The 27,650-nt window shown below is 42.5% G+C and overlaps 1 protein-coding gene across 2 annotated transcripts in view; it reads left to right on the plus strand.

Moving 5' to 3' along the window:
* trpm3 (transient receptor potential cation channel, subfamily M, member 3) overlaps positions 1-27,619 on the plus strand; it is a 155,985-nt gene extending 128,366 nt beyond the window's left edge. Inside the window, exons 10-26 of one of the 2 annotated variants that reach the window (XM_056418211.1) lie at positions 216-316; positions 992-1,126; positions 1,831-1,881; positions 4,373-4,513; positions 6,202-6,231; positions 7,953-8,245; positions 10,538-10,766; positions 13,015-13,218; positions 16,248-16,388; positions 18,390-18,518; positions 19,126-19,377; positions 20,153-20,327; positions 20,845-20,973; positions 22,596-22,746; positions 25,021-25,214; positions 25,333-25,465; positions 25,595-27,619. In XM_056418211.1, coding sequence (XP_056274186.1) covers positions 216-316; positions 992-1,126; positions 1,831-1,881; positions 4,373-4,513; positions 6,202-6,231; positions 7,953-8,245; positions 10,538-10,766; positions 13,015-13,218; positions 16,248-16,388; positions 18,390-18,518; positions 19,126-19,377; positions 20,153-20,327; positions 20,845-20,973; positions 22,596-22,746; positions 25,021-25,214; positions 25,333-25,465; positions 25,595-27,176 — 4,070 coding nt within the window. In that variant the 3' untranslated portion in view covers positions 27,177-27,619. The remainder of the gene's footprint in view (positions 1-215; positions 317-991; positions 1,127-1,830; positions 1,882-4,372; positions 4,514-6,201; positions 6,232-7,952; positions 8,246-10,537; positions 10,767-13,014; positions 13,219-16,247; positions 16,389-18,389; positions 18,519-19,125; positions 19,378-20,152; positions 20,328-20,844; positions 20,974-22,595; positions 22,747-25,020; positions 25,215-25,332; positions 25,466-25,594) is intronic. The other variant, XM_056418212.1, reaches the window with a different exon arrangement.
* The last annotated feature ends 31 nt before the right edge of the window (positions 27,620-27,650 follow it).

The following is a 27,650-nucleotide window of genomic DNA, read 5'->3' on the forward strand; positions in this document are numbered from 1 at the left end:
GGTCAATATGACCCCAGCTATTAAAATCTCCAGAAAATTATTAGAATTAATATTGTTTTCCAAGTTTAAGTGTGAGGTACTTTATGTTTGTTTGTTGACTCCCGAAAGAACACCGACATTAAACATTGAATCGGGTCAAATTGACCCGAAGGCGACAGGAGGGTTAAGGAGCCTTGTTTGACATCACCTCCTAACACACTTGTTTCCTCTCCTAGGTGCCAACGCTTCAGCTCCTGACCAGCTGAGTTTGGCTCTGGCTTGGAACAGAGTGGACATCGCCCACAGTCAAATCTTCATCTACGGACAGCAGTGGCCTGTAAGAGGAACCATACTCAATATATCTGAGACATACTGTGGCAGAGACGCTGTTGGTTTGCCTAACACGGTATTTGGCAATGTGTCAGCTTTTTTTGTTTTTGTACCTGACCTGAGATTTGTTCCCAGAAACTGTTCTCATCCACTGATAATATTAATAACTGTTGATATTGCATGCATTCACGCAAAATAACTTTTTTAAGATGATGACTAAAACATCAAATATGAGGATACTGTCGTCTTTAACAGCTCAGGGTCAGTCCTGGTTTAGAGGTTCAGCACTGTATAAATGGTTGCAAATAATAATCAAGGATAAATGCCGAAAACAGTAAAAAAACTAAATATATACTCTAACTTGAACTTTTCTGTGATCCATAACATATTTCTGTGTTTGATCCTTTTCACTGGTCACCTGTGATCATAATCGAGAAGGATGCATTCCTTGTTGTTGTTTTTTTACTCTATTTTGTTTGTTTGGTGGAAGAGAGTTGCATAGAAACAAATATACGTTTTAAAATAACTAACTGTGGCTCCACTCACATATTATGTGAAGTCCTCTTATAATAATCATGTTGTGGTTTTCGTAAGTGATGGTGATCTATCGTTATGTGTTCAATGCAGTGCTCCTGTATGAGCGGAGTGCCGTTGTTCTTTGTCCTCCCTCCCTGCACCTCAGGTCGGCTCCCTGGAGCAGGCCATGCTGGACGCCTTGGTTCTGGACAGAGTGGACTTCGTCAAGCTGCTGATTGAAAACGGAGTCAGCATGCACCGCTTCCTCACCCTCTTCAGACTGGAGGAGCTCTACAACACGGTAATAACAAACGCTCTTGAGATGCTTTGTAAATATTTGGGAACAGTGTCAAACTAAAATATTGACTGGACGGTTACTTTTTTGTTCTTTTTTTTTTTACTGAAATATATAATACAGACTAAATGAAATATATAATACAGACTAAATGAAATATATAATACAGACTAATGAAATATATAATACAGACTAAATGAAATATATAATACAGACTAATGAAATATATAATACAGACTAATGAAATATATAATACAGAATAAATGAAATATATAATACAGACTAAATGAAATATATAATACAGACTAAATGAAATATATAATACAGACTAAATGAAATATATAATACAGACTAATGAAATATATAATACAGACTAAATGAAATATATAACCGCAAACAGGTGGACAACAAGAAAAGACACGCAGGTAAACGGTCGACCAGCAAAGTCAAGACACACACAGACCTGACAACAGACAGACAGACACCAACAGACATACAGAGACCTGACAACAGACAGACAGACAGACAGACAAGAACTGACAGACAGACAAAGAAAACGTGTACAAAAAATATAGAAGCATGGGGCTGGTTTTAAACAATCCAGCTGGCGGGGTCTGTAGATTACTATCGGTGATGTCAGTGATGTCGGTGATGTCGGTGATGCCGGTGATGTCGGTGATGTAATGCTATACTTCTTTGTTGCTCAACAGAGACATGGACCGTCCAACACGCTGTACCACCTCGTCAGAGATGTCAAAAAGGTCAGACTGTAGCACTGTGGCTGTGTCTGGGAATGTTGGCTGGAATGTGTTTATGAAACAGGACACGTTTGACTGTTTCAGTTGCTTTATTTTGTGCGTTGTGTGATGTCACCGTGTGCGTCAACACGTTGGTCGCCCTAGTTGCCGTTGCTTCAAACAGAGGCCGGCATTTCTCTTTTCAGCTGGAGTTGCGGGCTGCAGAGTCTGTGCAGAGCGACGCACGACTCTCATCCCTCTCGTGACTTTTCAGCACTTTGCTCTGTGCTCTGCGCTCGTGGTAAACCAACACGACATGTGTTGAACACCGCTTCATCCACAGGAGTGATGAGAGTAAACTGACGCCGCAGCGGAACAGCTGTGAGGCTAAGAAGGAAGAACTCAGTAGACACAATGTATTCATCTCTGTTTTTATTTGTATTTATAAAGAACTATTGTAATTGTGTTCCTTTAGCATGCAGTGTCATCTGATTTTTTAAATTGCACATCCCTTAACGTAACATTGATTTTACTTTTCATCAGGACTGTGTTATTTACATGTTTTAGATGATGAAATGGTTGAATCCTCTCTCTTCGTTGAGGTTTTGGCTGCACTTAAGCCAAAACACCTTAACGCTATCTAGAATGTGTTTTTTTACTGCAGAGCTCTGAGAGCACCTTGATGACTGCTGTCATAAAATACCACCAAGAACTCTAAATTCAGCCCATGTCTGCATGCCAATTAGTATTGATCCCTGTTGAGAGATGATTGAGAGGTCAGCAACACCACCATTAGCATTGAGAGAAGTTCATTAATTAAAGTGTTACTGATTACAGTAACACGGTGTGCTCCTCTGGGAGCGGCTGAAGAGGCTTGATGTTGTAATCACTGCTTTACCTCCTCTCTTCTTTAAACACACTCCTGATCTCAAACGAGTGCAGAGAGAATATGCGGCTAATATTCCACCTCAATGCAACTTTGCACACATTAAAGACATTAAAGACACTCGCATACACTGCATAGTGCTTGGCATAACATCCTCATTATGGAGGACTTAAAATGACTTAAGTATAAATAAATAAATGCTTAAATCAATGTATAAATACAGGAATAAATGCTTAAATCAATGTATAAATAAATAAATACAGGAATAAATAAATACATGCTTAAATAAATAAATAAAAACAAGAATAAATGTATAAATACAGGAATTAATAAATATATGTTATAACTCAACAGGACATCATTAAATAAATGTATTTCTCCATTTCTGCATTTCTTCATTTATTACCTTTGCATTGAAAATGCCGGAAGGTTATGTTTTGATCGCCGTGTATTTATTTATTTATTTATTTATTACCTTCGCATTGAAAATGCCGGAAGGTTATGTTTTGATCGCCGTGTATTTATTTATTTATTTATTTATTTGTATGCGTGTTATTCGCAAATCTCAAAAAGTATTGAACCGAATCGCATGAAATTTGGTGGGATGATTGTTTATTATCCGGGGACCAGTTGATTAGATTTTGGGATCGATCGGGTCAAAGGTCAAAGGTCAAAGGTCATGAACAGGTCAAAATATTTCGCAGAACTCAAAAAGTCTTTAACCGAATCGCATGAAATTTGGTGGGATGATTGTTTATTATCCGGGGACCAGTTGATTAGATTTTGGGATTGATCGGGTCAAAGGTCAAAGGTCATGAACAGGTCAAAATCTTTCGCAGAACTCAAAAAGTATTGAACCGAATCGCATGAAATTTGGTGGGATGATCGTTTATTATCCGGGGACCAGTTGATTAGATTTTGGGATCGATCGGGTCAAAGGTCAAAGGTCATGAACAGGTCAAAATCTTTCGCAGAACTCAAAAAGTATTGAACCGAATCGCATGAAATTTGGTGGGATGATTGTTTATTATCCGGGGACCAGTTGACTAGATTTTGGGATCGATCGGGTCAAAGGTCAAGGTCATGAAAAGGTCAAAATCTTATTTTTACCATATCCAATTTGTATCCAATTGGCATGCAACTAATGCCAAAATGTTCATAATGCTATGCCCAATCTTGTGATATGCGAAGGTATGCGCTCTACCGAGTGCCCGTTCTAGTTGAAAACATGTAATCATGTTCATTTAATGTTCACCCAGGTGTCCTCATTAAATAAGGAAAAGTCGTGAAATATGAAACAAAAAACATGATGTCAATCATATATTTTGAGACTTTAAACATCGAATGAGGTCAAATTGACCCCAAAGGTCACAGGAGGGTTAAAGAGGCTGAAGAGAGTTCTTGCCTGAGACTTCCTGTGCGTCTCCTTTCCGTTGCTTCCGTTCTTTCCAAGCGAGAATACCCAGGGTTCAGTCGGATCTACTTCTTACGTTTTTTTCTTCATAGCCAAAAACACTTTGATATGGATTTTGTGAAGTGAGTGTGTATGTTGTGTCCACTTCATCCCTCTTGTCTACCCTCCTCAGGTGGTTTCTGTTGTTGCCTGTTAACGTTTTTATGGTTTTCTAGGGAAATCTGCCCCCGGACTACCGCATCAGCCTCATCGACATTGGACTGGTCATAGAATACCTCATGGGCGGGGCTTACCGGTGTAACTACACCAGGAAGAGATTCAGAACGCTGTACCACAACCTCTTTGGACCAAAGAGGGTGAGTCAAAGATTCTCATCTCATCATTTAATGCATTTCAACACTGATGTCTGGGAGTTTCTTTTTTAAAGTAATTACTCAAATGACCAGTAAAATGAGCCTCGTGATCAAATTAGCCCCGTAAAAGAAAGCTGAATAATATGGCCAAATTAGGTGTTATAATGAAATACTAATCAAGGACTGTGCACTCAAGGACATACCTTGCTGATGCAAGTAGTAAATTAGCTGCACAAGTGTGATACTTGATGTTTTGGAGGAGGGAGACATGTGAACTACTGTGATGTTTATCTTCTTTTTAAGCTGCAAGTAGATTCAGAACTTTGTTTTCTGTTAGAAGATTATTTTAAAAAATAAATATCAGGACAATCTTTGACTGAAATGGGAAGACATATCACTCGACAACTACTATTTTGGTCAACTTATCCTCAAGGTGCAGCTGCTAGCTGGTGTAGCACTAAACTGGAATATGAATCTTCATATCTCAGCCCGACAGCCCAAAATTACACCACTAAAAAAAGATGACATTGAAAACGTTCTATGAGGGAATTCATTGTCCCTAAATCCACACACATTACGATCACCTCCCATCAAGGCGCCGTTCATCAGCAAAGGTCGAACATAAAAGTCGTCCTCCTGTTAGTCTCCATTTCCTCATTAAGGAGACACACGCTGCAACAAATCATTCATCAATAGTAATGGCCCTTCATCGTTTCCCATCATAACCCCAATATAATATACACTTTATATCAATTACTACATTCATCTCACTGATTGGCACGTCCTCAACCAAAGCGGAGGAACGGAGCACTGAATGCTTTGCATTTTCTGTCAGCGTCTTTGGGTCATTGAAAAGCGCTTTACAAATATAATGAATTATTATTATTATTATTATTAACTGTAGTATTTGGTTGTTGTGTGTTTTACACCCCAAAAAAACTGCACGTTATTTACTCTATATTCATGTTCTGATGTATAGTCCTCTCATTCTGCCCCAATACCTCACACACCGCCACAGGTGTGATGAAAATAGAAGTCTACACAGCTGTGTCTAAAATACCATGTTTCTGCTCGATTGTGCGCCTTTGTGGTTGTGTGTTTGAGTGTGTGTGTGTTTGTGAATGTGTGTGTGTGAGTCTTCATGTGCCTGTTTATCACGTTCTCTATCTGCCACGGCAGCAACGAAGCAGCTGGAAAGACGCAGATAAAGAGAGAGAGAGAGTCAGTTCCAATTCTAGATGAAATAAACGTGCGATTACATAGTCATGTGCACACACACACACACACACACAAACGTTTTAACTAACAACAAAGTCTTGAAATAGATGCAGATATCAAAATCCCCACTGGAGACCTGAGCTATTTTTACCAACTCGGATGATGGCTCATGAATGCATAATTCATACATGCCCTGCTTTAATACAGCCACACAGTACTTTACCAAAGGCAGAACTCCACTCTGCTTTTAATTATTCGTCAACATGCTCCTGTAAGAGATGGTGGTTGTATGCATAGCAGACTGTGACTCACCGCAGCACCACGCCATGAACCCTAACGAGAAGATGTCTGGTCCCATGTGAGTCAGTCTGTCTGTCAGTCTGTGCTGTTTTGTGCTTATAGAGTAAATTACTCTATAAAATACATTAGACAACGTCTTGTTCTGCTTGTTTATGTTTGTGTTGCTTTTCTAGCCCAAAGCCCTGAAACTGCTGGGGATGGAGGTGAGTGTTGATCTCATGGAGATTGTTATTCAGTCATTCCTTCACTCTTCCTCTCCCTCGTTTAAAACACACTCTTCTCCCTCATAACATGTTTATTGTGTCGTCGGTCTGCAGAATCTTTTTCGCTAAAGTAGTCGTTAAGTGTGCTGTGTGCCTTACACTCTTTGAAAATAAGACTATGAGGCGTATTTAATTTATTTTGTTGGCTATCTGTACGTACACGTTTGAGCCAGTCGAAGGTTCGTTGTCCTGTAACATTATTAATACACGTCACGCTGCCTTGTACAAACATTTTTTTAAATATTTAAATTTCCTTTTTTCACTACATAACTGCTTCATGGCCCCAGACAGAATATTACTATATTACATAACATCTTATAATAGATGACAGTCCAGTTACATTTCACTGACCTAGGAGGATTACATAATACAGTGTTTGTGTACTACCGTGTATCCATGGTGTGCAAACCATGAGGTATCCAAATCATAAAGCTTTTATCACAGTATGTGTCTACAGTTTTCTCAGAGGTATTTATTGCTAATGTGCATGGCTGTTCATTCCTACGTATGTCTGTCTTTTTTCACTCCGTCTCCCTGTCGCTGGGTTTCCTCTCTTTTGTTCGTGTCTGTCAGAGTCATTACCTCAATGCCTCGCTCTCTTTTTGTATTCCAGTTTATCATTTAATCAGTATGGCAACCTGGGCATACTAGCCATCCATACATGGCTCTGCACTCATTTCTAAATATCCATTAAATCACAAACTACTATAAACAGAGTGTCACTTTCTAGTATTACTGTGTAATTTATCATATCCAAGTAATCTTATCAAAAGGAAGCAGCAATTTCTCAGATCTCTGTAATTGATCAACTGTCAGTAGTCCTCAACTGTTAAAATGTGAAATTATTGGAGATCAATGTTGTCCTGCTCACATGCCATGAAGACCCTCGACGTCAATCTCCTCTGAAGATTTGATTGAAGGGTGTATCGGACCATGCCTGTTGTGTGTAGCACGTTGTCCTTCCACCTGTGTCCACCAAAGTCTGATTTTGTTTCTGCATTCAACTAACTTTCATCATGTGGAGGGCGAGTCATTTAACCCTTGTGTTGCCTTCGGGTCAATTTGACCCGATTCAATGTTTCACCCTCCTGTCGCCTTCGGGTCAATATGACCCGATTCAATGTTTAACCCTCCTGTTACCTTTATATTTACTAACATATTTTACCCTTGAGGTCAATATGACCCCAGCTATTAAAATCTCCAGAAAATTATTAGAATTAATATTGTTTTCCAAGTTTAAGTGTGAGGTACTTTATGTTTGTTTGTTGACTCCCGAAAGAACACCGACATTAAACATTGAATTGGGTCAAATTGACCCGAAGGCGACAGGAGGGTTAAATATTGAATCGGGTCAAAATGACCCGAAGGCAACACAAGGGTTAAAAAGAATACAAGATAAAAACATTCACTGGGCGATATGACAGGGCGAGTCTTTCAGAGATAAAGTCGTGGGTTCGATCCTGATGCTTGGGTTTCGTTTCTAATTCAGAACCTAATGCTACACAAATACATCCATAAATAGTTCAGCATCGATTCAAAACACTCCCAATCTTGTTCTGGTAACAAACATCATCCCAAACAAGTCACTCCAAAACATGCATATTGCCACAGCTGTCTCCTTCTCCCCCCCCCCCGACTAACTTGCTCTGGATCTGCACCAGGATGACATGCCCATCCGCAGAGGCCGCCAGAAGACCAAACGCAAACGAGAGGAGGAAGTAGACATCGATTTGGACGACCCTGAAATCAACCACTTCCCTTTCCCCTTCCACGAGCTTATGGTGTGGGCCGTGCTCATGAAGCGTCAGAAGATGGCGCTGTTCTTTTGGCAGCACGGCGAAGAGGCCATGGCCAAGGCCTTGGTCGCGTGCAAGCTCTGCAAGGCCATGGCGCACGAAGCCTCCGAGAACGACATGGTGGACGACATCTCGCAGGAACTCAACCACAACTCCAGGTGGGTGGAACAAACATCTGCACAGAGCCTTCTGTCCCCACGTTTGAATTAAGGGGGGTTTTCTTCGGGCTGCGCGGCGGTGTAGTGGCTAGCACTGTCGCCTCACAGCCAGAGGGCCGTGGGTCCGGGCGGTCCTTCTGTGTGAGGCAGCATGTTCTCCCCGTGGCAGCGTGGGTTCCTCTGGGTTCTCCGGCTTGCTCCCACAGTCCAAATACATGCAGCCCATAGGTGTGAATGTGAGTGTGAATGGTTGTCTGTCTCTATGTGAGCCCTGAGATGACCTCTGACCTGTCCAGGTGACCCTGCCTTCACCCTATGTCAGCTGGGATCGGCTCCAGCGACCCTAATGAGGATCAGCGGTATGGAGAATGGAATGGGATTTTCTTAGTCGGACCTCTCTCACAAAAACATTTCTGCACTAATTGATTAAGACAAAGTCGAGTGGTGAGTCCAGACAGAAAGGTCTACCTTCACACTCTATGTGCAGATACACAGACACACTACAATGCCTTACACCCTGCAAACGGACCTATTTCACACTACTCCAGGCTCTTATGGGTGGTAAGTGGTATAAATACAAACATCTGGTAAGTTTAGTATATGCATTTGGGATGAAGGTAATCACCTAGAAATGAAAATACTGGCTATGGAAATTAGGGGGACATCTTTTAGATAATAGAAATGAAACACAACCACACGAACCAAAACTCCCCAATCACATGCATACTTACACACATTTTCAAAGAAAAAAGTTTACTTTCCACGGAGAATGTGGCTGGCTTCCTCAGCACGGCACGTTTATCTCCATACATTTTTATCTCTTGATGTAATCCGTACATATGGATTGTCTCGAAACACATTTCTGTCTACATTTATAAACTGTAAAGTAGTTCTGAAACTGGGCACTTCGCAGATGATGGAAAACAGGCTTCCGGACGCGCGTGAATTAAGTTATCAACATTTAATGGCAGGAAGTGTAAAACAAACATTCAAGGCGCTCTTCCTCGGCTCCCGGCGCCTCCGCCCCCTCAGCCTTGCGGCCTCGGGGATACCTGTAGAAGAGACCCGATTTCTCTAATCCACGGAGTTTTATACTCAATGTCACTGGCCCCGGTCAAAGCGTCACTTCCGGTCAAGTCGCTAAACAAGTATTTTCACAATAAGAGTCCCGTCTTGTTATTGTCCGCATTAAAGTCACTTTCACAATAAAAGTCCCTGTTATTGTAAGTCACTTCACAGAATTCAACCGGCCTCGTCAATCTAATACTAACATACAGTCACTCATCTGCAATATACATTAATTCTTGCCATTTACATTTGCATAGAGTAAACATTACCCCTATGCTTCATAATACATTAATAATAATATCAATATTCTCCCTAATATTTTCTATTATAATATCTTTCTATATGTATTAATTTAAAACATAAGACCTCTGCAGATGTTATCAAAATAAACTATTACAACCTAACAAAACTCAAGAGATATTTGTGTGAACCTGTAACGAGTTAAATGTGTGTACATACAGTCCGTCCTACATCCTGTTGGTCTTACTTTCCAAGGCTCTTGCAAACAAACTGAATACGTTTGGAATATTCCCCATTTCTATTTCTTAAATTACATTTGAAAAGCCCCTCGCAGAAGCGTTTCCAGTCTGTGTCATTGGCTGCGCATCACGACATTGTGAGCTCTTGTTTTGTAAACCTTCCAAACCGCATGTTAGTGCCTCTTTATACACATTAAACTACACGGGGCAGATTGCTTCCCAGTGGCGTGTGCACTATTGGGCTTTTTAGAGGCTGACATTGTGGTGATCTCAGAGCACGGATTTATGTTGTTATTGTCTGGGAGGAGACATATTAAAATGCTGGTGAGGTGGTGCTTTGCAGTTTTGAAAATGTGAAGTTTGTGTATTTGTAAATGTGTGTGACTGCCCCAAATAAATGTCATATTAGCTCGTTTCACCTTGGAAAAGATGCAGACATAATTACCGGGGAGAGTCTTGGCCCTCTTTGCTGTCGACATGAGTCTGCATGGACTAAAGTAATTCGATATGCGTGTCATGTGAGGGCTTGGCCACGCCCATGCGCTGTGGTGATATGCAAAGTGTTGTGTTGGTTTCTGTGTGCAGATATTTGTATGGAAATAATCTAATTGCCTTCAGAATTTGGCCAGATGTTTACTGATTCCTTGACCAGATCCATTACATGTCTACATGTTCAGACAAAGTGTGCCGTGGTCTCGGTTCATGTCTCAGTTCGCCTTTATGTCTCCTGCATATCATTTCCCAGAGAGTTTGCCCAGCTGGCACTGGAACTCCTCGACCAGTCCTATAAACAGGACGAGCAGATGGCGATGAAGCTGCTGACGTACGAGCTGAAGAACTGGAGCAACGCCACCTGCCTGCAGCTGGCGGTAGCGGCCAAACACCGAGACTTCATCGCTCACACCTGCAGTCAGATGCTTCTGACCGACATGTGGATGGGACGCCTGCGCATGCGCAAGAACTCAGGACTGAAGGTAATAGAAGTGTGCCAAATGTTTAGGATCAGCTGTGGGTAAAGAAACACATGTGTACATGTTATACTGTTAATGTTGTGTGCGCTTCACGGGAACTTCAGGCTTCGGTGTTAGAGAGGCAGAGTTTGTCAGGATGCTCGAATCCCCTCAGAACACCGAAGAGAAGTGAGGGAGGGAGAGGAATGAGAAACCCCCTCACCTGGCTGAGAAATGGTCATATAGGCGGAATAAATCGGTCCCGTGGATCTGCTGAGCGGTTCACAGAAAAGTAAAGAGTGGTTGTACATGACAAATACCAGGTGTGATGTGTGAAAATGTACAGATAGGAAGCTAAATTAGAGAATTGATGATTATTTTTCAGCAATTTATATATATATATATATATATATATATATATGGCACACAGTTCAGTTCAATCAAAGAGACCAACACAGTAATGTTGATAACTGATGAACGCAAGTGTATTTCCACAGGTAAGACATGTTAAACTGTGACACCTCAACTGCCTTATGATAGAGTCAAGTTATCTTGAGACGACAGGGAAGAGGAGGAGGAGGATTCACCAGAGGGAGGAGAAACATGAACAGAGTGTCGGGCACGGTCGCCCTCCTGGTTGAACTTCCACCACAACGTCATTTATAATCCTAAATAGTATTCTCTTAACCCAAAGGGGACAGAAGAACTGACCTGAATTACTTTGGTTTTTTAAACCTTGAAATTGTGTCCCACGTATTACATACGGAGGCGTGTGTGGTAAACATCGCTTTGAGGCGAGGGGAGAGGTTTCAGTGAACACTGCTGGTTGACTTCTGAGCAAATTCTGCTCGTGGGTCTTCCAGACATCTGGCGGGAGGGCGATGGGAGGCAGCTGCTCAGATCAGAGAGGTTTGAGTTATTTATAATGAGGAGTTGCTCTGGGAGTTGCTGAAGGGAAGGCTGGGTTCACACTCATTCATTCATAGAGTGAGACAGGATGCCGGGTCTGGCCGGCTAGCTTCATGGAGCAGGGCAGACACACGGCTCTAAGTGTGGTTTGGCCTTTGCAGGAGGGAGGGAGGGAGGGAGGGAGACTGGCAAAGCAAGCTCATTGGAGCAGAAAGATGCCTCCTACAAACTAATTATACACTGTCATATTCAGTGAATGTGTTTTAACTCTAAATCTGTCCTTCTGGTCACATGACATCTATTACACCTGTCCATCCTGGAGAGGGATCCTCCTCTGTTCTCTCCTCAAGGGTTCTGACCTTTTACCCTGAAGGGTTGTTTGGGAGTTGTTCCTGATCCCATGTGAGGTCAAAGGTCAAAGGTCAGGGATGTCTATGTGTACAGATTGTAAAGCACTCTGAGGGGAATTTGTAATTTGTGAAAATGGGCTCTACAAATAAACTTAATTGAATTGAAAGACAGAGGAAACCACGAGTGGAACAAACAAGACTCGGTGCCCCCAGGAGTTTATGATAGACAGAAAATAACGTCGTCAATATGTTGTCAAGATAATATGTGTGCACATTTTTTATTTGCTCTCGTTGTGAGGGCAGCCCTGTTCTAGCCTCCAACACGCTAACTCATATCAGCACATAACTGAAGGCTACAGATGGATTATTATAGAGTATGTTTTTTATTGATTACTTCTCACATCAATGAGAATGACAAATTACTGACATCTTTTCTTTGGAGAAGCCGAGACATCAATTTCTCTGCTGTGGTTTTAATAGTATTACTCACTCATCGTAATCCTCTTCCTTCACCCCGAAACTATCCTTTTCAAAGATTCAATAACGTCGTCATCGGAATTTACTGTGAGCTATGTTATTAAGTTATGACATTAACTGTCTCAATTTTCTTTCCTTTATAAATTCATGCACTTAAATTGCTTGGATTTACATTCAATTTTGAGCCAGTAGTCAATGCAATAAAAACAGCTTAATTTCACTGCTTCCAGTGATGAATCAGTCCCTCAATTACACTGCAAAGAGCCTCTTTCCCTTGTTCTTCACCTTCCCATTGTGTTCATGCGTTTGTAATTGACTGGTTGTTGTAGATACCAAAGCTTTCAGCTGGGCAGGATGGGGTTAATGTGGGTACATTTTCATTACGTGTGTTGCAGGCCAATTAAGAAGGTTGGTTTGTTCGAGACTCTGTGTCCTAATTTCCACCGCGCAACTAAATGAAACGGTTCACCTTCATCTCAACTTTCCATCCTCCTCCTCCTCCTCCTCCTTCACCTTCTGTCTTCCTCATCAACCAGGTGATCTTAGGGCTGATTCTGCCGCCATTCATCCTGAGTCTGGAGTTCAAGAACAAAGATGAGATGTCCTACATGCCCCAAGATCAGGAGACCTACCTGCAGGAGAAAGAGGAGGAGGAGCCTGAGAAACCAGTCAAGGAGAAGGAGGAGGAAGACATGGAGTTCACAGTAAGATCTTACTGTGAGGCGCAGTACAACTCCGTGGTGAGAGAACCCACCTCAGCCCTGCATCTCAGAATTTAGACACACATTCAAAATTTAGACAATACACACTTTGTCGAGGACGATAACACTGATAAGTGAACACATAGCCCAGACACTGTGTCCTGTGACCAGTTTGATGTTGTTGTTTTTTGTCCACAATCACACGCAGTTCTCTACGCACACATGTTTCTCTATTCGGGCAAACTGACCCCTTCCAGCCAAATGGACCTTTCCTGTTTCTCGTCGTCTCAGCAACGATCGTGGAGTTGTAGCGTCTGTCTGTCGCCGCTTGTGGGTTCCCTCGTGTATGTTTCTTCCTCCATCTATCTCCTCTCTTTCTCTCTACCTTTCCTGTGGTCCCTCTCGTTCTCTGCCCAGCTCTCTCTTTGCTCCTGTATGTCTTTAGCTTTCAGCTCTCTTTCTCTCTAGCTCTTTCTCCCTCTCTCCAAGCTCAGTTCTGATTGAGGTATAGTATGTGAGCCGATTGCTGCCCCTCACTCTCCCATCACGATGGTGGCTTGCTGCAGCATACCACTCAGCATGTCGGCTGCTGAGCATGGGAGGCCCAGGCTTTTGCATTATGTAACCGTGTCCTGCTGCTGCAGAGCTTAAATCATGCAGAGTCTGAGCACCTTCTCCCGGCTCACAGTGGAAGAGTTGGTCCATCTGCATCCACATGGATGTACAGCAGGATCAGGACGCGTTGTATTTCAATCCAATCCATTCTGGAGAGGAAACCAGGATCCAATGTGTGTGTTAGGAAGACTGGAACTTGAACACACATTTAAAACATAAACTGGATCTAAGGTTGTTCCATGAAGTGATTGAACTGAAGTTGAACGCCCCTCAGCACCCCTGTACATACTCTCCATCTGCATTGAGCACAACCAGCAAGCCAGCACAAATGAGCCGCATTACACATGCAGTCCTTGAGGTTCAGTGGTGTTCAACAAAGGACGCCGCCGCCAGAGAACGCATGTGCAATGAGCCCCTTCCTGTTGCCCCGGCTTCTGGACAAATGCACCTTCAGATACTTATGAATCACACAACGATTCATACAGATATACACAGACTCCTACACCACAGAGGGAGATTGTATTGTTTAATGCTCAGATGCGTTAGATAAACCACACTGTGACGAATGAGATAGCTCGTGTGAAGCTTTTGTCCACCTGCTGATTGGATAATGTGCATGTTGGGTACAGTAAAGGCATGGTGTGATTTACACACTGGCATCTAAATCTTTTTACCCCGAAGGCCCCGTCTGTGTGTGCCTTTGACAAAACGTGAAAATTGTTTCACTTATTTGGAGAAAAAAATAGAAATCTATTGATTCCTTTTTGATGGTAATTTCTTCGTGATGGTTGAATCACTATTGTACCAACTCAGTGGTTTGGGAACGTCAACCAACTCCTCATCATTTATTTAAAATATTTTGAGAGAGTTTCAGGCGTGTTATCTTTGCCCAGGTCTACAACTTCCCTACAAAGGCAGAGTGCAAGAGCTACACAGTAAAGTTGAGAAAGGTTTTAAAGTGTTCAGACTGTAAAACAAATAAAAGGTTTGCTTTCATTTTTGCTTTTTGGCTTGATTATTTTACCGAAAAAAATTATAGAAACTGTTCAATAGCTAATAGCCTTCTGCTCAAGCATCTACCAACACAATATGTGCTTTCACCTTTCTTATACATTTTAACGAGTGTTTGAGAAAATTGCCTTTTGTTTATATTGAAGAGTGCTAGTGGAATAAACATTTATTTGTGAGATGCTAACTTTCTTGTTTGGCTTCCAAAATATGTCATCCTTAAAGCAGTCTGTTATATATCACAGAATCAAATATTTCAGTATTTGGCCAAGTCTGATTTCTATTAATACTCAAATCAATATAAAACATTAATTCATGAGATATAAATATGTAATTTAAAGGTAGCTCAACTCAAAGAGCACATGGCAGCTGTGGAGATCTGCTGAGCGAGCTAGCTTTAGCAGAAGTTTAGCTGTTTTTATGCTGCAATCTTAATTATGTGCAATAACATACTGAGTAACCTAAAAGTCAGTTGATCCAAATTAATATTTTACATTTACAGATAGCAACTTGGCGGAAAGTCCATAACAAAACGTATGTTCTGCTTTGCTAGCTTCGGCTGCCCGCTAGCTTTAGCTTCATACAGCCCTCGTACTGCAGCTAGCGGTCTGGTTCGCCCTCTTTCTTTGCCGAGTCATACCGGCGGCAGATTACCAATCCAGACTGCAGCAGCTGCAGGATGGATAATGTATAGAACCGCAGGTCAATGGCAGTAACTACACAGCCAGAGTGAGGATAGCCTATCGTGTGTTTGGTTTTTAGGTCCGCTTTGAATTTACTGCTCAGAACGCTGTTTTCACGGCCTTTCACTCAACCTCTACCAAATAGATAGCTACTGCATTCTGCCTTTTAGAGCAGTATATATATATAGACTACCTTTTGACATACAATACAATTCATGAAATGAACTCCCTCAGAGGTCTGGTGTTGCTTTGACATTAAGACCATGACCCATACAAACAGTGCGCTCCAAACCCTCTCATGGATAATTAAATATGTCACAGATTGAAATAAAATATCTGTCTTTATCTTTTTCTTTTTCTGTCTTCTTTCTGTCATTATCTTGTATCTCTTCTGTCCCTTAATTGTTGTCTGAGACACAATCCATGAGTGTCTGTGTCTGTGTCGTGCTTCGTTTCCAGCCTTCACCCAACACTCCACCTCAAACACACATTTCACATGTTGGAATGATGACATTGCCTGTGCTTGCTTCTTTGATGATGATATTAAAATGCAGTCGCCATAATGTAACCACCTTCCCTTTCTCCTTTTGTCTTTGTTATTCAACTCTCCCCATCCCACCTCCCTTCCACATACTCGTCTTCATCTCTGTCCTCTCTCTCTGCATCTCCTCCACTCCTCCTCCTCTATCTCTGCAATCCCTTTATCCCTCACACTTTTCACTCCTTCCTCCCTCGCTCCATGTGGGCTCTGCATTGCCCCAGGCCATGCTGGGTAAGGTCACCACGGAGACATCCAGGAAGAAGGATGTTGAGGAGGTTCAGAAACGCCACCACCTCATCCCCTTGGGACGCAAGATCTACGAGTTCTACAACGCTCCGATTGTCAAGTTCTGGTTCCACACGGTCAGTTTGGACTCCTGCAGCAACGCCTACGCACTCGGCTTCCAGTGCCCGCGCTCGCTGTAATTCTGCAACGCATCAACTGATGGTTCCCTGCTGTTAGCTACTCCTGCCATAGTGCCTCTATTTTCATGAACCACCTCCTCCACCCTGTCATTACGCAGCTTTACTGGGTTAGAACGTTTCGTGTGAGAGAGATGGTGAGAGTGATGGAAGCAGCTCAGTGAGAGAGGTGCAGCCCATTAAAAGGGATTGGAGATGGAACAATAAGAGATGTTGTCCTAACAGTGTAAACACACAGAAACATCTTGAGTCATGGCATATTGCCACGAAATTAAGTTTGACAATCAGTAAATATGACTTAATTTGGAGTTGGGTTTTAAGGGGTTTGCATGGTCTGAACATCTTTCTGTACGACTCTGTTCAACTGGATTCTGTGAGATGTCTTTGAAGTCTGCGGTGCGCTTGTGTTTTTCCAGTTTCTGCCTGTGAGCGCATCTGTAATGTTTGATGGAAGCTGATCTTTTGTGTCTCATACCCGTCTTGGGCTCCTTCAATTTGCTCAGCCAGTGAAAATCACCAGCAGGGATTTTTCACTGTTTATTTATCCTGAGAGAATATTTTGACTGCCTTTGTTTCATCCCATCTTCTCTTCCTTGGCTATTTACTCTCCTCCTCTTCTCTCTGCACTACACCCCCTCTGCCCCTCAGGTTAAATAATAATATTGGACTCTGAATTTCATCACTGCAACTGCACACGTAGAAACAGATGCTGGTTTTTTCAGGGTCAAAATGTGGTCTTTACCTCATTACCAGATTTGTGTTTAACGCATCAGCCGCAATAGAGGGCCGCCCTGTTGAAAGTAATATTACTCAAACTTATCACGCAAACCAACTGTGCATTTGGGACAGATTGACAGTCCCAATTACAAATTATTAAAACCATTTCACCTGCAAACTTCACTGGAATACTTGATTGAGGCATGGACTGAAGGAGACACCATTTGTTTTAAGTTACTTCTTAATTTAAATACGTCAAATATGTCTTTTTGTTTTGGAATCAAATGTAGTAACAGTTGTGCATGTCTATTAACATCTCTGCTGAATGTATTCATGCAGCTTAAATGCTCTCAGAGAATACTAGATCCCCAACCGCTGAATCAAAAATGTCTAATATCTGATTGGAATCTCGTAACGTCAGGACCGATGAATAAGGAAAACATATTAATTGGAGTTTGAATACATTTGTGTCAGGTCGTCAAGGCCTGTTTTATGATGGGTGTGTTTGAATTGTTATCAGAATTGGTTTATCTAGTGCAGGGGTGTCAAACTCATTTTCACCGTGGGCCACATCAGCATCATGGCCGGCTCTTAAAGGGCCGGTGTACATAAAGCAGTGTATAAACTACTCCTGAACATATTATTCAATAACTCTTGGCATTTGATTATTGTTTATTCGAGAGTACAAATATTGTACACAAGAACATTTCTCTAATATTATAACACAAATCCATTTAGTTTGTAACCTTCAAAATAAAAGCATGCGATATAAAGGCAATCATATGTCTGTCAAGCAGTCAGGGGCCGCATAAAATGACGTGGTGGGCCGCATTCGGCCCGCGGGCCTTGTGTTTGACACCTGTGATCCAGTGTGTATCGTGATAAGCCACAGTGCACAAATATGTGCAGGACAACTGACAGCTGACATGGATTTAAATAGATACAGCCGCAGGAGACACATAAAGGACATTAATGGGCCAAGTTCGGTGGTATAGCAATCAAGTGTCTGACATCAAATCTATATAATCTAAAACAAAATGCATTAAAGAGAGGTGTACTGAGAGTCAATTATTAACAAATTAACCAATTCATTTGAACAGTTGCACACACAAGCCAGTTGATTGGTCTGAATTGTCTTGGTGTGTGCTCTGGTCGTTATGCGCTCGGTGCAGAACCGTGAATGTGTCCCTGCTGATTTCCCTCTGCTGTGCTGTTTTTACACAGTTGGCCTACGTGGGATACCTGATGCTGTTCAACTACATTGTCCTGGTAAAGATGGACCTGTGGCCCTGTCCTCAAGAGTGGATCGTCATTGCTTACATCTTCACCAACGGCATTGAGAAAATGAGAGAGGTGAGTGATCCTGTGCACCAGCATCCATCACTATTTTTAACACACATCACCAGTTCTTCCCCACAAACCACACGGTGAATTATAGACACAAGGCTCGTCTCCATAATGTCGTTAAATTCAGCGAGTTTGGTCGTGGAGAGGCTAAGCGTCACGGCCGTAACATCAAACAGCTCATGGCCAATGGAGGAAACTGTGTTGCAATCATTAAAGAGGAAGCAAGATAAAGAGGCACAGGGAGTGAGAGAGGAGGGGGGGGGGCAAGACACAGATGTGAAAAACCCAAAGAGTAAATAGAAAATACAGGGACGTGTCTCTATGGGACAGGTCCAGCCTCCCTCTGGCTGTGTTTGTACTGTAAGTGCATGAAATACATTAATCCTGGTACATCTTCTCAGCTGCACACCCCCCCTGATAGGTGAAGTCACACTGCCCTCCTATGGCGGGCATGATGTACTGCATTTATAGCCTTCTATTTCAATCGCTTTTAGGGCTCCAATCTGTCGCTTCAATGTCTGCATTTATGAACACATCTCTTCATCATTCCTGCATGTGAGCCTTCTCGTCTTGCTCGACTTTCTCAAATAATTTCCCTCCAACCCTCTCCCAGATCCTGATGTCAGAGCCAGGGAAGTTGTTACAGAAAGTGAAGGTGTGGCTTCAGGAGTACTGGAACATCACAGACCTCATGGCCATTCTCATATTCTCTGTCGGCATGGTTCTGCGTCTCCAGGAGCCGCCGCTTATGAGCTATGGCCGGGTCATCTATTGCGTCAACATTATCTATTGGTACATCCGGCTGCTGGACATCTTCGGGGTCAACAAGTACCTGGGTCCCTATGTGATGATGATTGGCAAGATGGTGAGAGGAGGCAGCGGTTGCGTATCGTGTGTGTGTGTGTGTGTCTTTTCTATCTCCAACATTTCACATTGTTCTTGTCCCCATGATGTGTTATTTATTGATGTCAGATCGTTCTACTTGCTCACCACTCCTCTGCATGATCCATACTGGTGATGAGAGTTCTCCTGTGTATGTGGTGCACAGGCGCGGTCCTTATAGCGCTCCTGTGCCTCTCGAGCTCGTTGTTTGATCTCAAAGAGGACGAGATCAGAGCCTCTGACACGAGGACAACACAAGGCATCAAAGGCTGAAACGTATCTGATGGTCAACTGTCTTTGACCCGGGCTGTGCACCACAGCACACAATGCCTTTTTGATATGAAAATCAGCTCTACATGGCTGGGGGGGGGGGGGGGGGGTAATGGAGAGGGGTGGTTTTGGATTGAATCCCTCCGTCAGATGTTTGGCCTATGTGGTCTTGCAGCACCATAAACAGATTTGAAGTTTAATTGTAATAGAAAAATTAAACACCACCGTACTTTTCAAAGTCTGAAATAACTCTGTGCGTGCTCATAATGTAGTATGCACAGAGTGACTATTTCTTAAGACAATGCAGATCACATATATTCAAAGACTATCCTCGGGCTCAGGTCCCAGAGGCGCGTGGACTGCTCTCCATTTGATCCTCTTTATATGAGCTTTCCTGCTCGCTGCTCCCCAGGTGTCGCTCTTCTTCAACCACTCACGTTTTCCCTTCTCTCTTTCACGGTCCTCCTCTTCCTCTCTCCCTCTGTCAGATGATCGACATGATGTATTTTGTGATCATCATGTTGGTGGTGCTGATGAGTTTTGGGGTGGCGCGTCAGGCCATCCTCAACCCTAATGAAGACGCGTCCTGGATGCTAGCTAGGAACATCTTCTTCATGCCTTACTGGATGATCTACGGAGAGGTGTTTGCCGACCAGATTGACCGTAAGTTTAGGGCCGGAGTGTCAGAGCCTTTCAATAAACTTCAATTTTTGTAAATTCAGGGGAAAATAGTTCCTGACTCTGAAGAGAGATGTAAGCAATGTGACCGAATACACACTTATCTCATCATTACATTGTTAACATATTACCAGAAGTTTCCTTTTATAATACATACATATTAAAACACTGTCCTACAAGACAAATAACAGAACATTTATAACTGGAAAATGTTTGACGTATTTTGCTTCCACACCGTATCGACAGTATTTGTGGTTAAGTCGCTCAACTTCTTACATTACAGTCGGTTTTTCCTGATCTTTGCGTTATGTTATATCATGTAGACAAAGTAATATTTGAATCAATAAAGTGTCTCTGAGAAGATGTCCTGAGAGCGAGAGTGTGCGTGTGCGTGCTGTGCTGTTGTCTTTTTGTATGGTTGTGTATATGATGGTGTGTACAGAATGTGAGGAGTGGCCCAAAGAGAAGAGATCTGAAATAATGTTTTCATTCTTTGTTTCAGATATGCATAGTAGGAAGTTAAAGCACAGGCTGAATGAAAAACTCTTGCTGGCCGACAATTACTTACGAACTTACGGAACCTGGCGTACTAGTGGTCCATCCCACAATGCCCAGTGCAGTCAAAACCCCAGTAAATTAATTGATATAGACCTCAATTGAATCACATCTACCTAACCCACCCCTCCTTCATCATCCTCACGTTACCACCATGGCACGCCCACTCCCACCACTAGAGGCCACTTGAGACAAAAGTGTGCATGCAGCTCCACACGCTCTGAGGTTAAAGTTGCCCTCCTGTGTTTGGTACCTTGGGTCATCTACGAAATCTAAACGGCATCTTATTTAAATACCAGAAGCTTGTTAAAGACAATACGACGTGTCCGACGTCTGAGGCTGCCTTTCATGTCCAAATCTTTTGATTGACCAACTCGTAGCTTGACCTAAGGCTATGCTTTGTAAGCAACTTTACCCTTTTCTAATGTTGGCACTGGCTGACAAATGGCACCGTTACGTGGCAATAGCACTTTTCAAATGTGTGCAAATATTTTACACCTTTTTGTTTTCGGTCAGTTATTACATTAGGAGGAACTATCAAAGTGTAAAAGTATGATATCCCCATAATCGTTCTTCTACTCCTTGTGTTCCTTGGCTATCCATTAGTTTCATTTGAAGAAGTGACCCTGCCATGTTAACGCCGTCTGTCACATGAATCATATCACCCTCCTTTCTTTTTTTACGCTGGCTCAGCTTCTCACTGGAGCAATTACAACATTGCAAAACTACTTCTACTGATATAAGCAATTTAATAAGAGCATTTACATTTGCATATAAATACCACACAACATATACACATACGACACACACACATACACCGCAATATATCTATCAGCCACCTTTCATCATCTGTAATCTGTTTTTTCACGTGGTTCAGTTGTCAGAGTTTTTTATCCGAAAATTTTAGGGTGAAAATCTTCATTTTTGAAAAAAATTACTTCAGTTCTCTGTCTTTGGGCTGCATTGTGTGAAACAATTGAACATCAAGCAATGATGAGCATGACTAGAGTGAATCTCAAAGGCAAGCAAACCAAGAACCAATGCTGAATGTTCCCCAGATAAGCCACAGCAACTGAACCATCACAGATGGAAAAAACATACCGTGTACCTGAAATACATTTCAAAGCACTCAATCATTTCTGAATGAATCTATGGCACACATATGTGACAATATATTTTAAACATCTCTTGTATGTTTGAAGATATTGGGAACACAGATTGTGATGAGACATGATTAATGCATTCTTTTTGGTGTGTATTTTGTTTTCAGATGCACATTTTCAAACATGAGCCTCAACCATTAAAGTGTCCACTCTCTCCAGTCCCCTCTATAAGAAGCATGAAGACAAATTATGCTTCTTGTTTTTGTTTTTGTTTTTTTTGCTTAATATGTAGTAATGCATTGGTTTATGTTTTGGGTCTGCTTGTCTCTTAGTTTTTTTATTATTGTGAGGTATGTGCTTGAATGTATTGTGTTTTAATGTTTTAATTTGCTTCGGTTTTCTTAAGTTTAAAAAAAATATATATATATATATATATTCTTTGTCTTTAGGTTATGGTTTTACGTGTCTGCATGTTTTTTTTGTTCGTTGTGCATATACACATTTCTACAGAAATGTCCGTGATGGCTTCACGTCTCTCGATCGTCGTTTACCTTCTATTAACTTGTGTGTGTGTTTGTTTTGTGGCGGCGTGCAGCCCCCTGTGGGCAGAACATCACCATGGACAATGGGGCGGTGGTGGCCCTGCCTCCCTGTAAGACCGGGGCCTGGATCGTCCCGGCCATCATGGCCTGCTACCTGCTGGTGGCCAACATACTGCTCGTCAACCTCCTCATCGCTGTGTTCAAGTACGTCAACAATCACAATTACTTTGGCTGCTTGTTGGTATAAATAATGATACTCTTTCCCCCAGCATTAGTAATAAAACAGATATAAATAATGATACTCTTTCCATCAGCATTAGTAATAAAACATATATAAATAATGATACTCTTTCCCCCAGCATTAGTAATAAAACAGATATAAATAATGATACTCTTTCCCCCAGCATTAGTAATAAAACAGATATAGATAATGATACTCTTTCCATCAGCATTAGTAATAAAACAGATATAAATAATGATACTCTTTCCCCCAGCATTAGTAATAAAACAGATATAGATAATGATACTCTTTCCATCAACATTAGTAATAAAACATATATTAATAATGAGACTCTTTCCCCCAGCATTAGTAATAAAACAGATATAAATAATGATACTCTTTCCCCCAGCATTAGTAATAAAACAGATATAAATAATGATACTCTTTCCATTAGCATTAGTAATAAAACAGATATAAATAATGATACTCTTTCCATCAGCATTAGTAATAAAACATATATAAATAATGATACTCTTTCCCCCAGCATTAGTAATAAAACAGATATAAATAATGATACTCTTTCCATCAGCATTAGTAATAAATCATATATAAATAATGATACTCTTTCCATCAGCATTAGTAATAAAACAGATATAAATAATGATACTCTTTCCATCAGCATTCGTAATAAATCATATATAAATAATGATACTATTTCCATCAGCATTAGTAATAAATCATATATAAATAATGATACTCTTTCCATCAGCATGAGTAATAAAACAGATATAGATAATGATACTCTTTCCATCAGCATTAGTAATAAAACAGATATAGATAATGATACTCTTTCCATCAGCATTAGTAATAAAACAGATATAGATAATGATACTCTTTCCATCAGCATTAGTAATAAATCATATATAAATAATGATACTCTTTCCCCCAGCATTAGTAATAAAACAGATATAGATAATGATACTCTTTCCCCCAGCATTAGTAATAAAACAGATATAGATAATGATACTCTTTCCATCAGCATTAGTAATAAAACAGATATAGATAATGATACTCTTTCCATCAGCATTAGTAATAAAACATATATTAATAATGATACTCTTTCCCCCAGCATTAGTAATAAAACAGATATAGATAATGATACTCTTTCCATCAGCATTAGTAATAAATCATATATAAATAATGATACTCTTTCCATCAGCATTAGTAATAAAACAGATATAGATAATGATACTCTTTCCATCAGCATTAGTAATAAAACAGATATAGATAATGATACTCTTTCCATCAGCATTAGTAATAAAACATATATTAATAATGATACTCTTTCCCCCAGCATTAGTAATAAAACAGATATAGATAATGATACTCTTTCCATCAGCATTAGTAATAAAACAGATATAGATAATGATACTCTTTCCCCCAGCATTAGTAATAAAACAGATATAAATAATGATACTCTTTCCATCAACATTAGTAATAAAACATATATAAATAATGAGACTCTTTCCCCCAGCATTAGTAATAAAACAGATATAAATAATGATACTCTTTCCCCCAACATTCGTAATAAAACAGATATAAATAATGATACTCTTTCCCCCAGCATTAGTAATAAAACAGATATAAATAATGATACTCTTTCCCCCAGCATTAGTAATAAAACAGATATAGATAATGATACTCTTTCCATCAGCATTAGTACAAAAACACTATCACTGATAAATGGATTTCTCTCATAGCAGTATCAAACTAATACTATTTTAAACAAAATAGACACAAGTGTCTTTTAGACTTTATTTGAGTGTATGTGAGAGAAAAAAACTAACTGACAGTAATTTGAGGCTGTTTGCAGATTGTATTAACGGAAGGGGACGGTTCTTCGTTTGCAGAGACATTATCATGCTAATTGTGCCTCTGAATAATCCATGTTGAATGAATGATCATCCTCTTCTGCACATTTGTCAGAGTAATTACCAAAAAGTGTACATTGGGGAAAAGACAATTGTATAATCTCATGACACATTAAGGCCCTTTATTGTGTTCGCTGGTGCGTTCATGTTTGTCTCCATGCACACTCCAAACATGTCTCTGCCGTCCGTGAAGGAGTCGACCGATCGATATGTAGACTATCTGGACTCGCTGTGATCTTTGTTGCCACTGATGACTTGATTTAGTTCCTTTGAGCTTTCAGTGGATGTAATATTTCTCGTTTGGTGTGTCATTGTCTGTCATCGTAGCAATACATTCTTCGAGGTGAAGTCCATCTCCAACCAGGTTTGGAAATTCCAGCGCTACCAGCTCATTATGGCCTTCCATGAGCGCCCCGTGCTTCCTCCACCCCTCATCATCATCAGTCACATCACTATGGCCCTTAAGCATCTGTGTTGTCGCTGGCGCAAGCATGACGACGACGAGAGGGACTACGGCCTGAGTGAGTGGCACATACACATGAGCAGCTACTATATGCATTTTTGATTGACCTTGAGATATTGTTATACTATGAATCAAAAACTGATATATGATACTTACTCAAACTCTTTCATCCGCAGAACTTTTCATCACAGAGGATGAGCTGAAGAAAGTCCATGACTTTGAGGAGCAGTGCATAGAAGAGTACTTCAGAGAGAAAGACGACCGGTTCCACTCCTCCAACGATGAGAGGATCAGAGTCACTTCTGAAAGGTCGGACATGGCTGCAGAAAACAGAAAACCTCTCTCTGCACGCGACCTTACATGTCCAGCCTTCGGCAAATTAGTTCACGCATCTCTGCGATGCTTTTAATGTCCTTCATCCTCTTTCTGTTCCATCAGGGTGGAGAACATGGCAATGCGTCTGGAGGAAGTCAACGAGAGGGAACACTTCATGAAGGCCTCGCTGCAGACCGTCGACATCCGCCTGGCCCAAATGGAGGAGCTGATTGGACGCATCGCCGTAGCGCTGGAGCGCGTGACGGGCGTGGAGCGTGGGGAGGTCAACAAAGTGCGTTCTCGGACTTCGTCGGACTGCACGGACTCTGCGTATATCCTCCGCCAGGCGGAGTGCCCAGAAGCAGCGTACATCCTCCGTCAAAGCAGCTTCAACAGCACAGAAGGGAACGCCTACCGTCTGCAGGAGGCGCTGGAGGGAGCGGCCGAGGGCTCCATGTCCCCTCCTTCCCCGCCCGGAGCGACCGCACGAACACGGAGCCACTCGTTTTACGTCGGTCGCGGTGGCGACCGTGCCGAGAGCTTCTTCAAAGAGCGCTCTCTCAGTCTCCATCGAGCCAACAGCTCACAGTCCGTGTCCTCGGGTGCCGCCCCCAAGGAGTCTAAGCCCCTCCCCCTGGCGACGCTGTCGGTCTCCCAGCAACACCGTCCGTCATCGTGCATCGATATCTACGTCTCGACTTCTGAGGAGGTACGGCCCGCGGAGGTCTTCCTGAATCCTCTCCGCATGGTCCCGCCGCTCCACAGGGACTGCTCGCTGCAGTCGGACGCCACGGAGACGGTGCTGCCGGGAGGCCGGGACTTCGGCAGCACCGCCGCCAGCGGTGTGGGCGATAGGCACTCGGAGGGCGGAACCGCCGGAGCCGTGTTCGACGACAGCGCGGCGGCCGATCTGTCTTTGTGCTCGGCCCATCTCTTACCCGACGCCTCTTTACCTCCCTGGGACATGGATCCATCCCCGCCTTCCTCAGCGGGGCTGCTCGAGCGCTCCAAGAGCAGCCGCTACCTCTCCACGGCGGGCGCGGCGTTCCTGGACAAGCCCCCTCTGGTGAAGTCGCACAGCCTCATGTTCACGCCGAGAGGCTCGTACAGCGGACTGGGGGCCGGAGTCCAGGTGAAAGCTGCCGAGTACACCAGCATCACCGACTGCATCAACACCCGCTGCGTCTCCGCTCCGTACACTCCTGCCGAACGCTCGCACTCCCCCGGGGGATCCACCTCCTTCCCTTTTGATAAGCCGTCAGACATCGCTTCCACTCATCCGGAGAGAGAGGCGGAGCTCAGCCACACGGAGTCTGATCCGGATGACTCCGATGACCTGATTCCAGCCCCTGATACTCCTCGCCTGGGGGGCCTCGGCGGGCCCAGTGGGGCCTCTCTCTGCTCGCCCTACTCCAGGCTGGAGCGAGCAAACAGCTGCTCCTCAGACGACTCCCATCCTTCCCTCACGCTGGCCCCTCCGCACCGGAAGAGCCTGTCGGTGAGTGAGAGGATGGAGCGGGGACAGGGTCTGGGGGCAGACAGGGGGCCCGGGCCCGGGGGCCAGGGTCTGGCAGGAACCAGAAACCCCTTCCTCAGGAGCAAGTCCGGCACACGGCCTGACACCGCGAAGACGGACAGCCTCTCCATGAGGAAGCTGGCCACTCCGTCAGCGTTCCGCAGCTTCGATAGACAAAACTACACGTGACAAGAACACTGGGAGGCACCCGCCGATAAGACCAGGGAGGACAGCTGACAGGGCCAAAGTGAAAGCAGGGTGAAGTTGCCCAGAGATGCTGATCTGGACCAGGTCTACTGGTTTTTTTCACTTACGTTTTAGGTTAGAAAAGGTGGTAAAAGATTGATCATAGTCAGTGCTGGAGGGCAACTTTACCCTGGATGAGGTGTCGGGAGACGGCCTGCTACCCACCAGTCCAAACAAAGAGCTATGAATCCAGAGTAGTTTTGACCTCCTCTTGTAGCGATGTAACTCTCAATGGGGTGTTATTCAAGATTCAAGATTCAAGATTCAAGATGTTTTATTTGTCACATACACACACAGGGTGTGCAGTGAAATGAAAGTGGCAATGCTCAGCAGGAATGTGCAAGTGCAACAAGTACACACTATTTACAATAAAAAACAACACAATATTTACAGTACAATATTTATACTAAGTGTGTG

The sequence above is a fragment of the Pseudoliparis swirei genome, chromosome 7, assembly GCF_029220125.1.
Source record: "Pseudoliparis swirei isolate HS2019 ecotype Mariana Trench chromosome 7, NWPU_hadal_v1, whole genome shotgun sequence".
Lineage (NCBI taxonomy): Eukaryota > Metazoa > Chordata > Actinopteri > Perciformes > Liparidae > Pseudoliparis > Pseudoliparis swirei.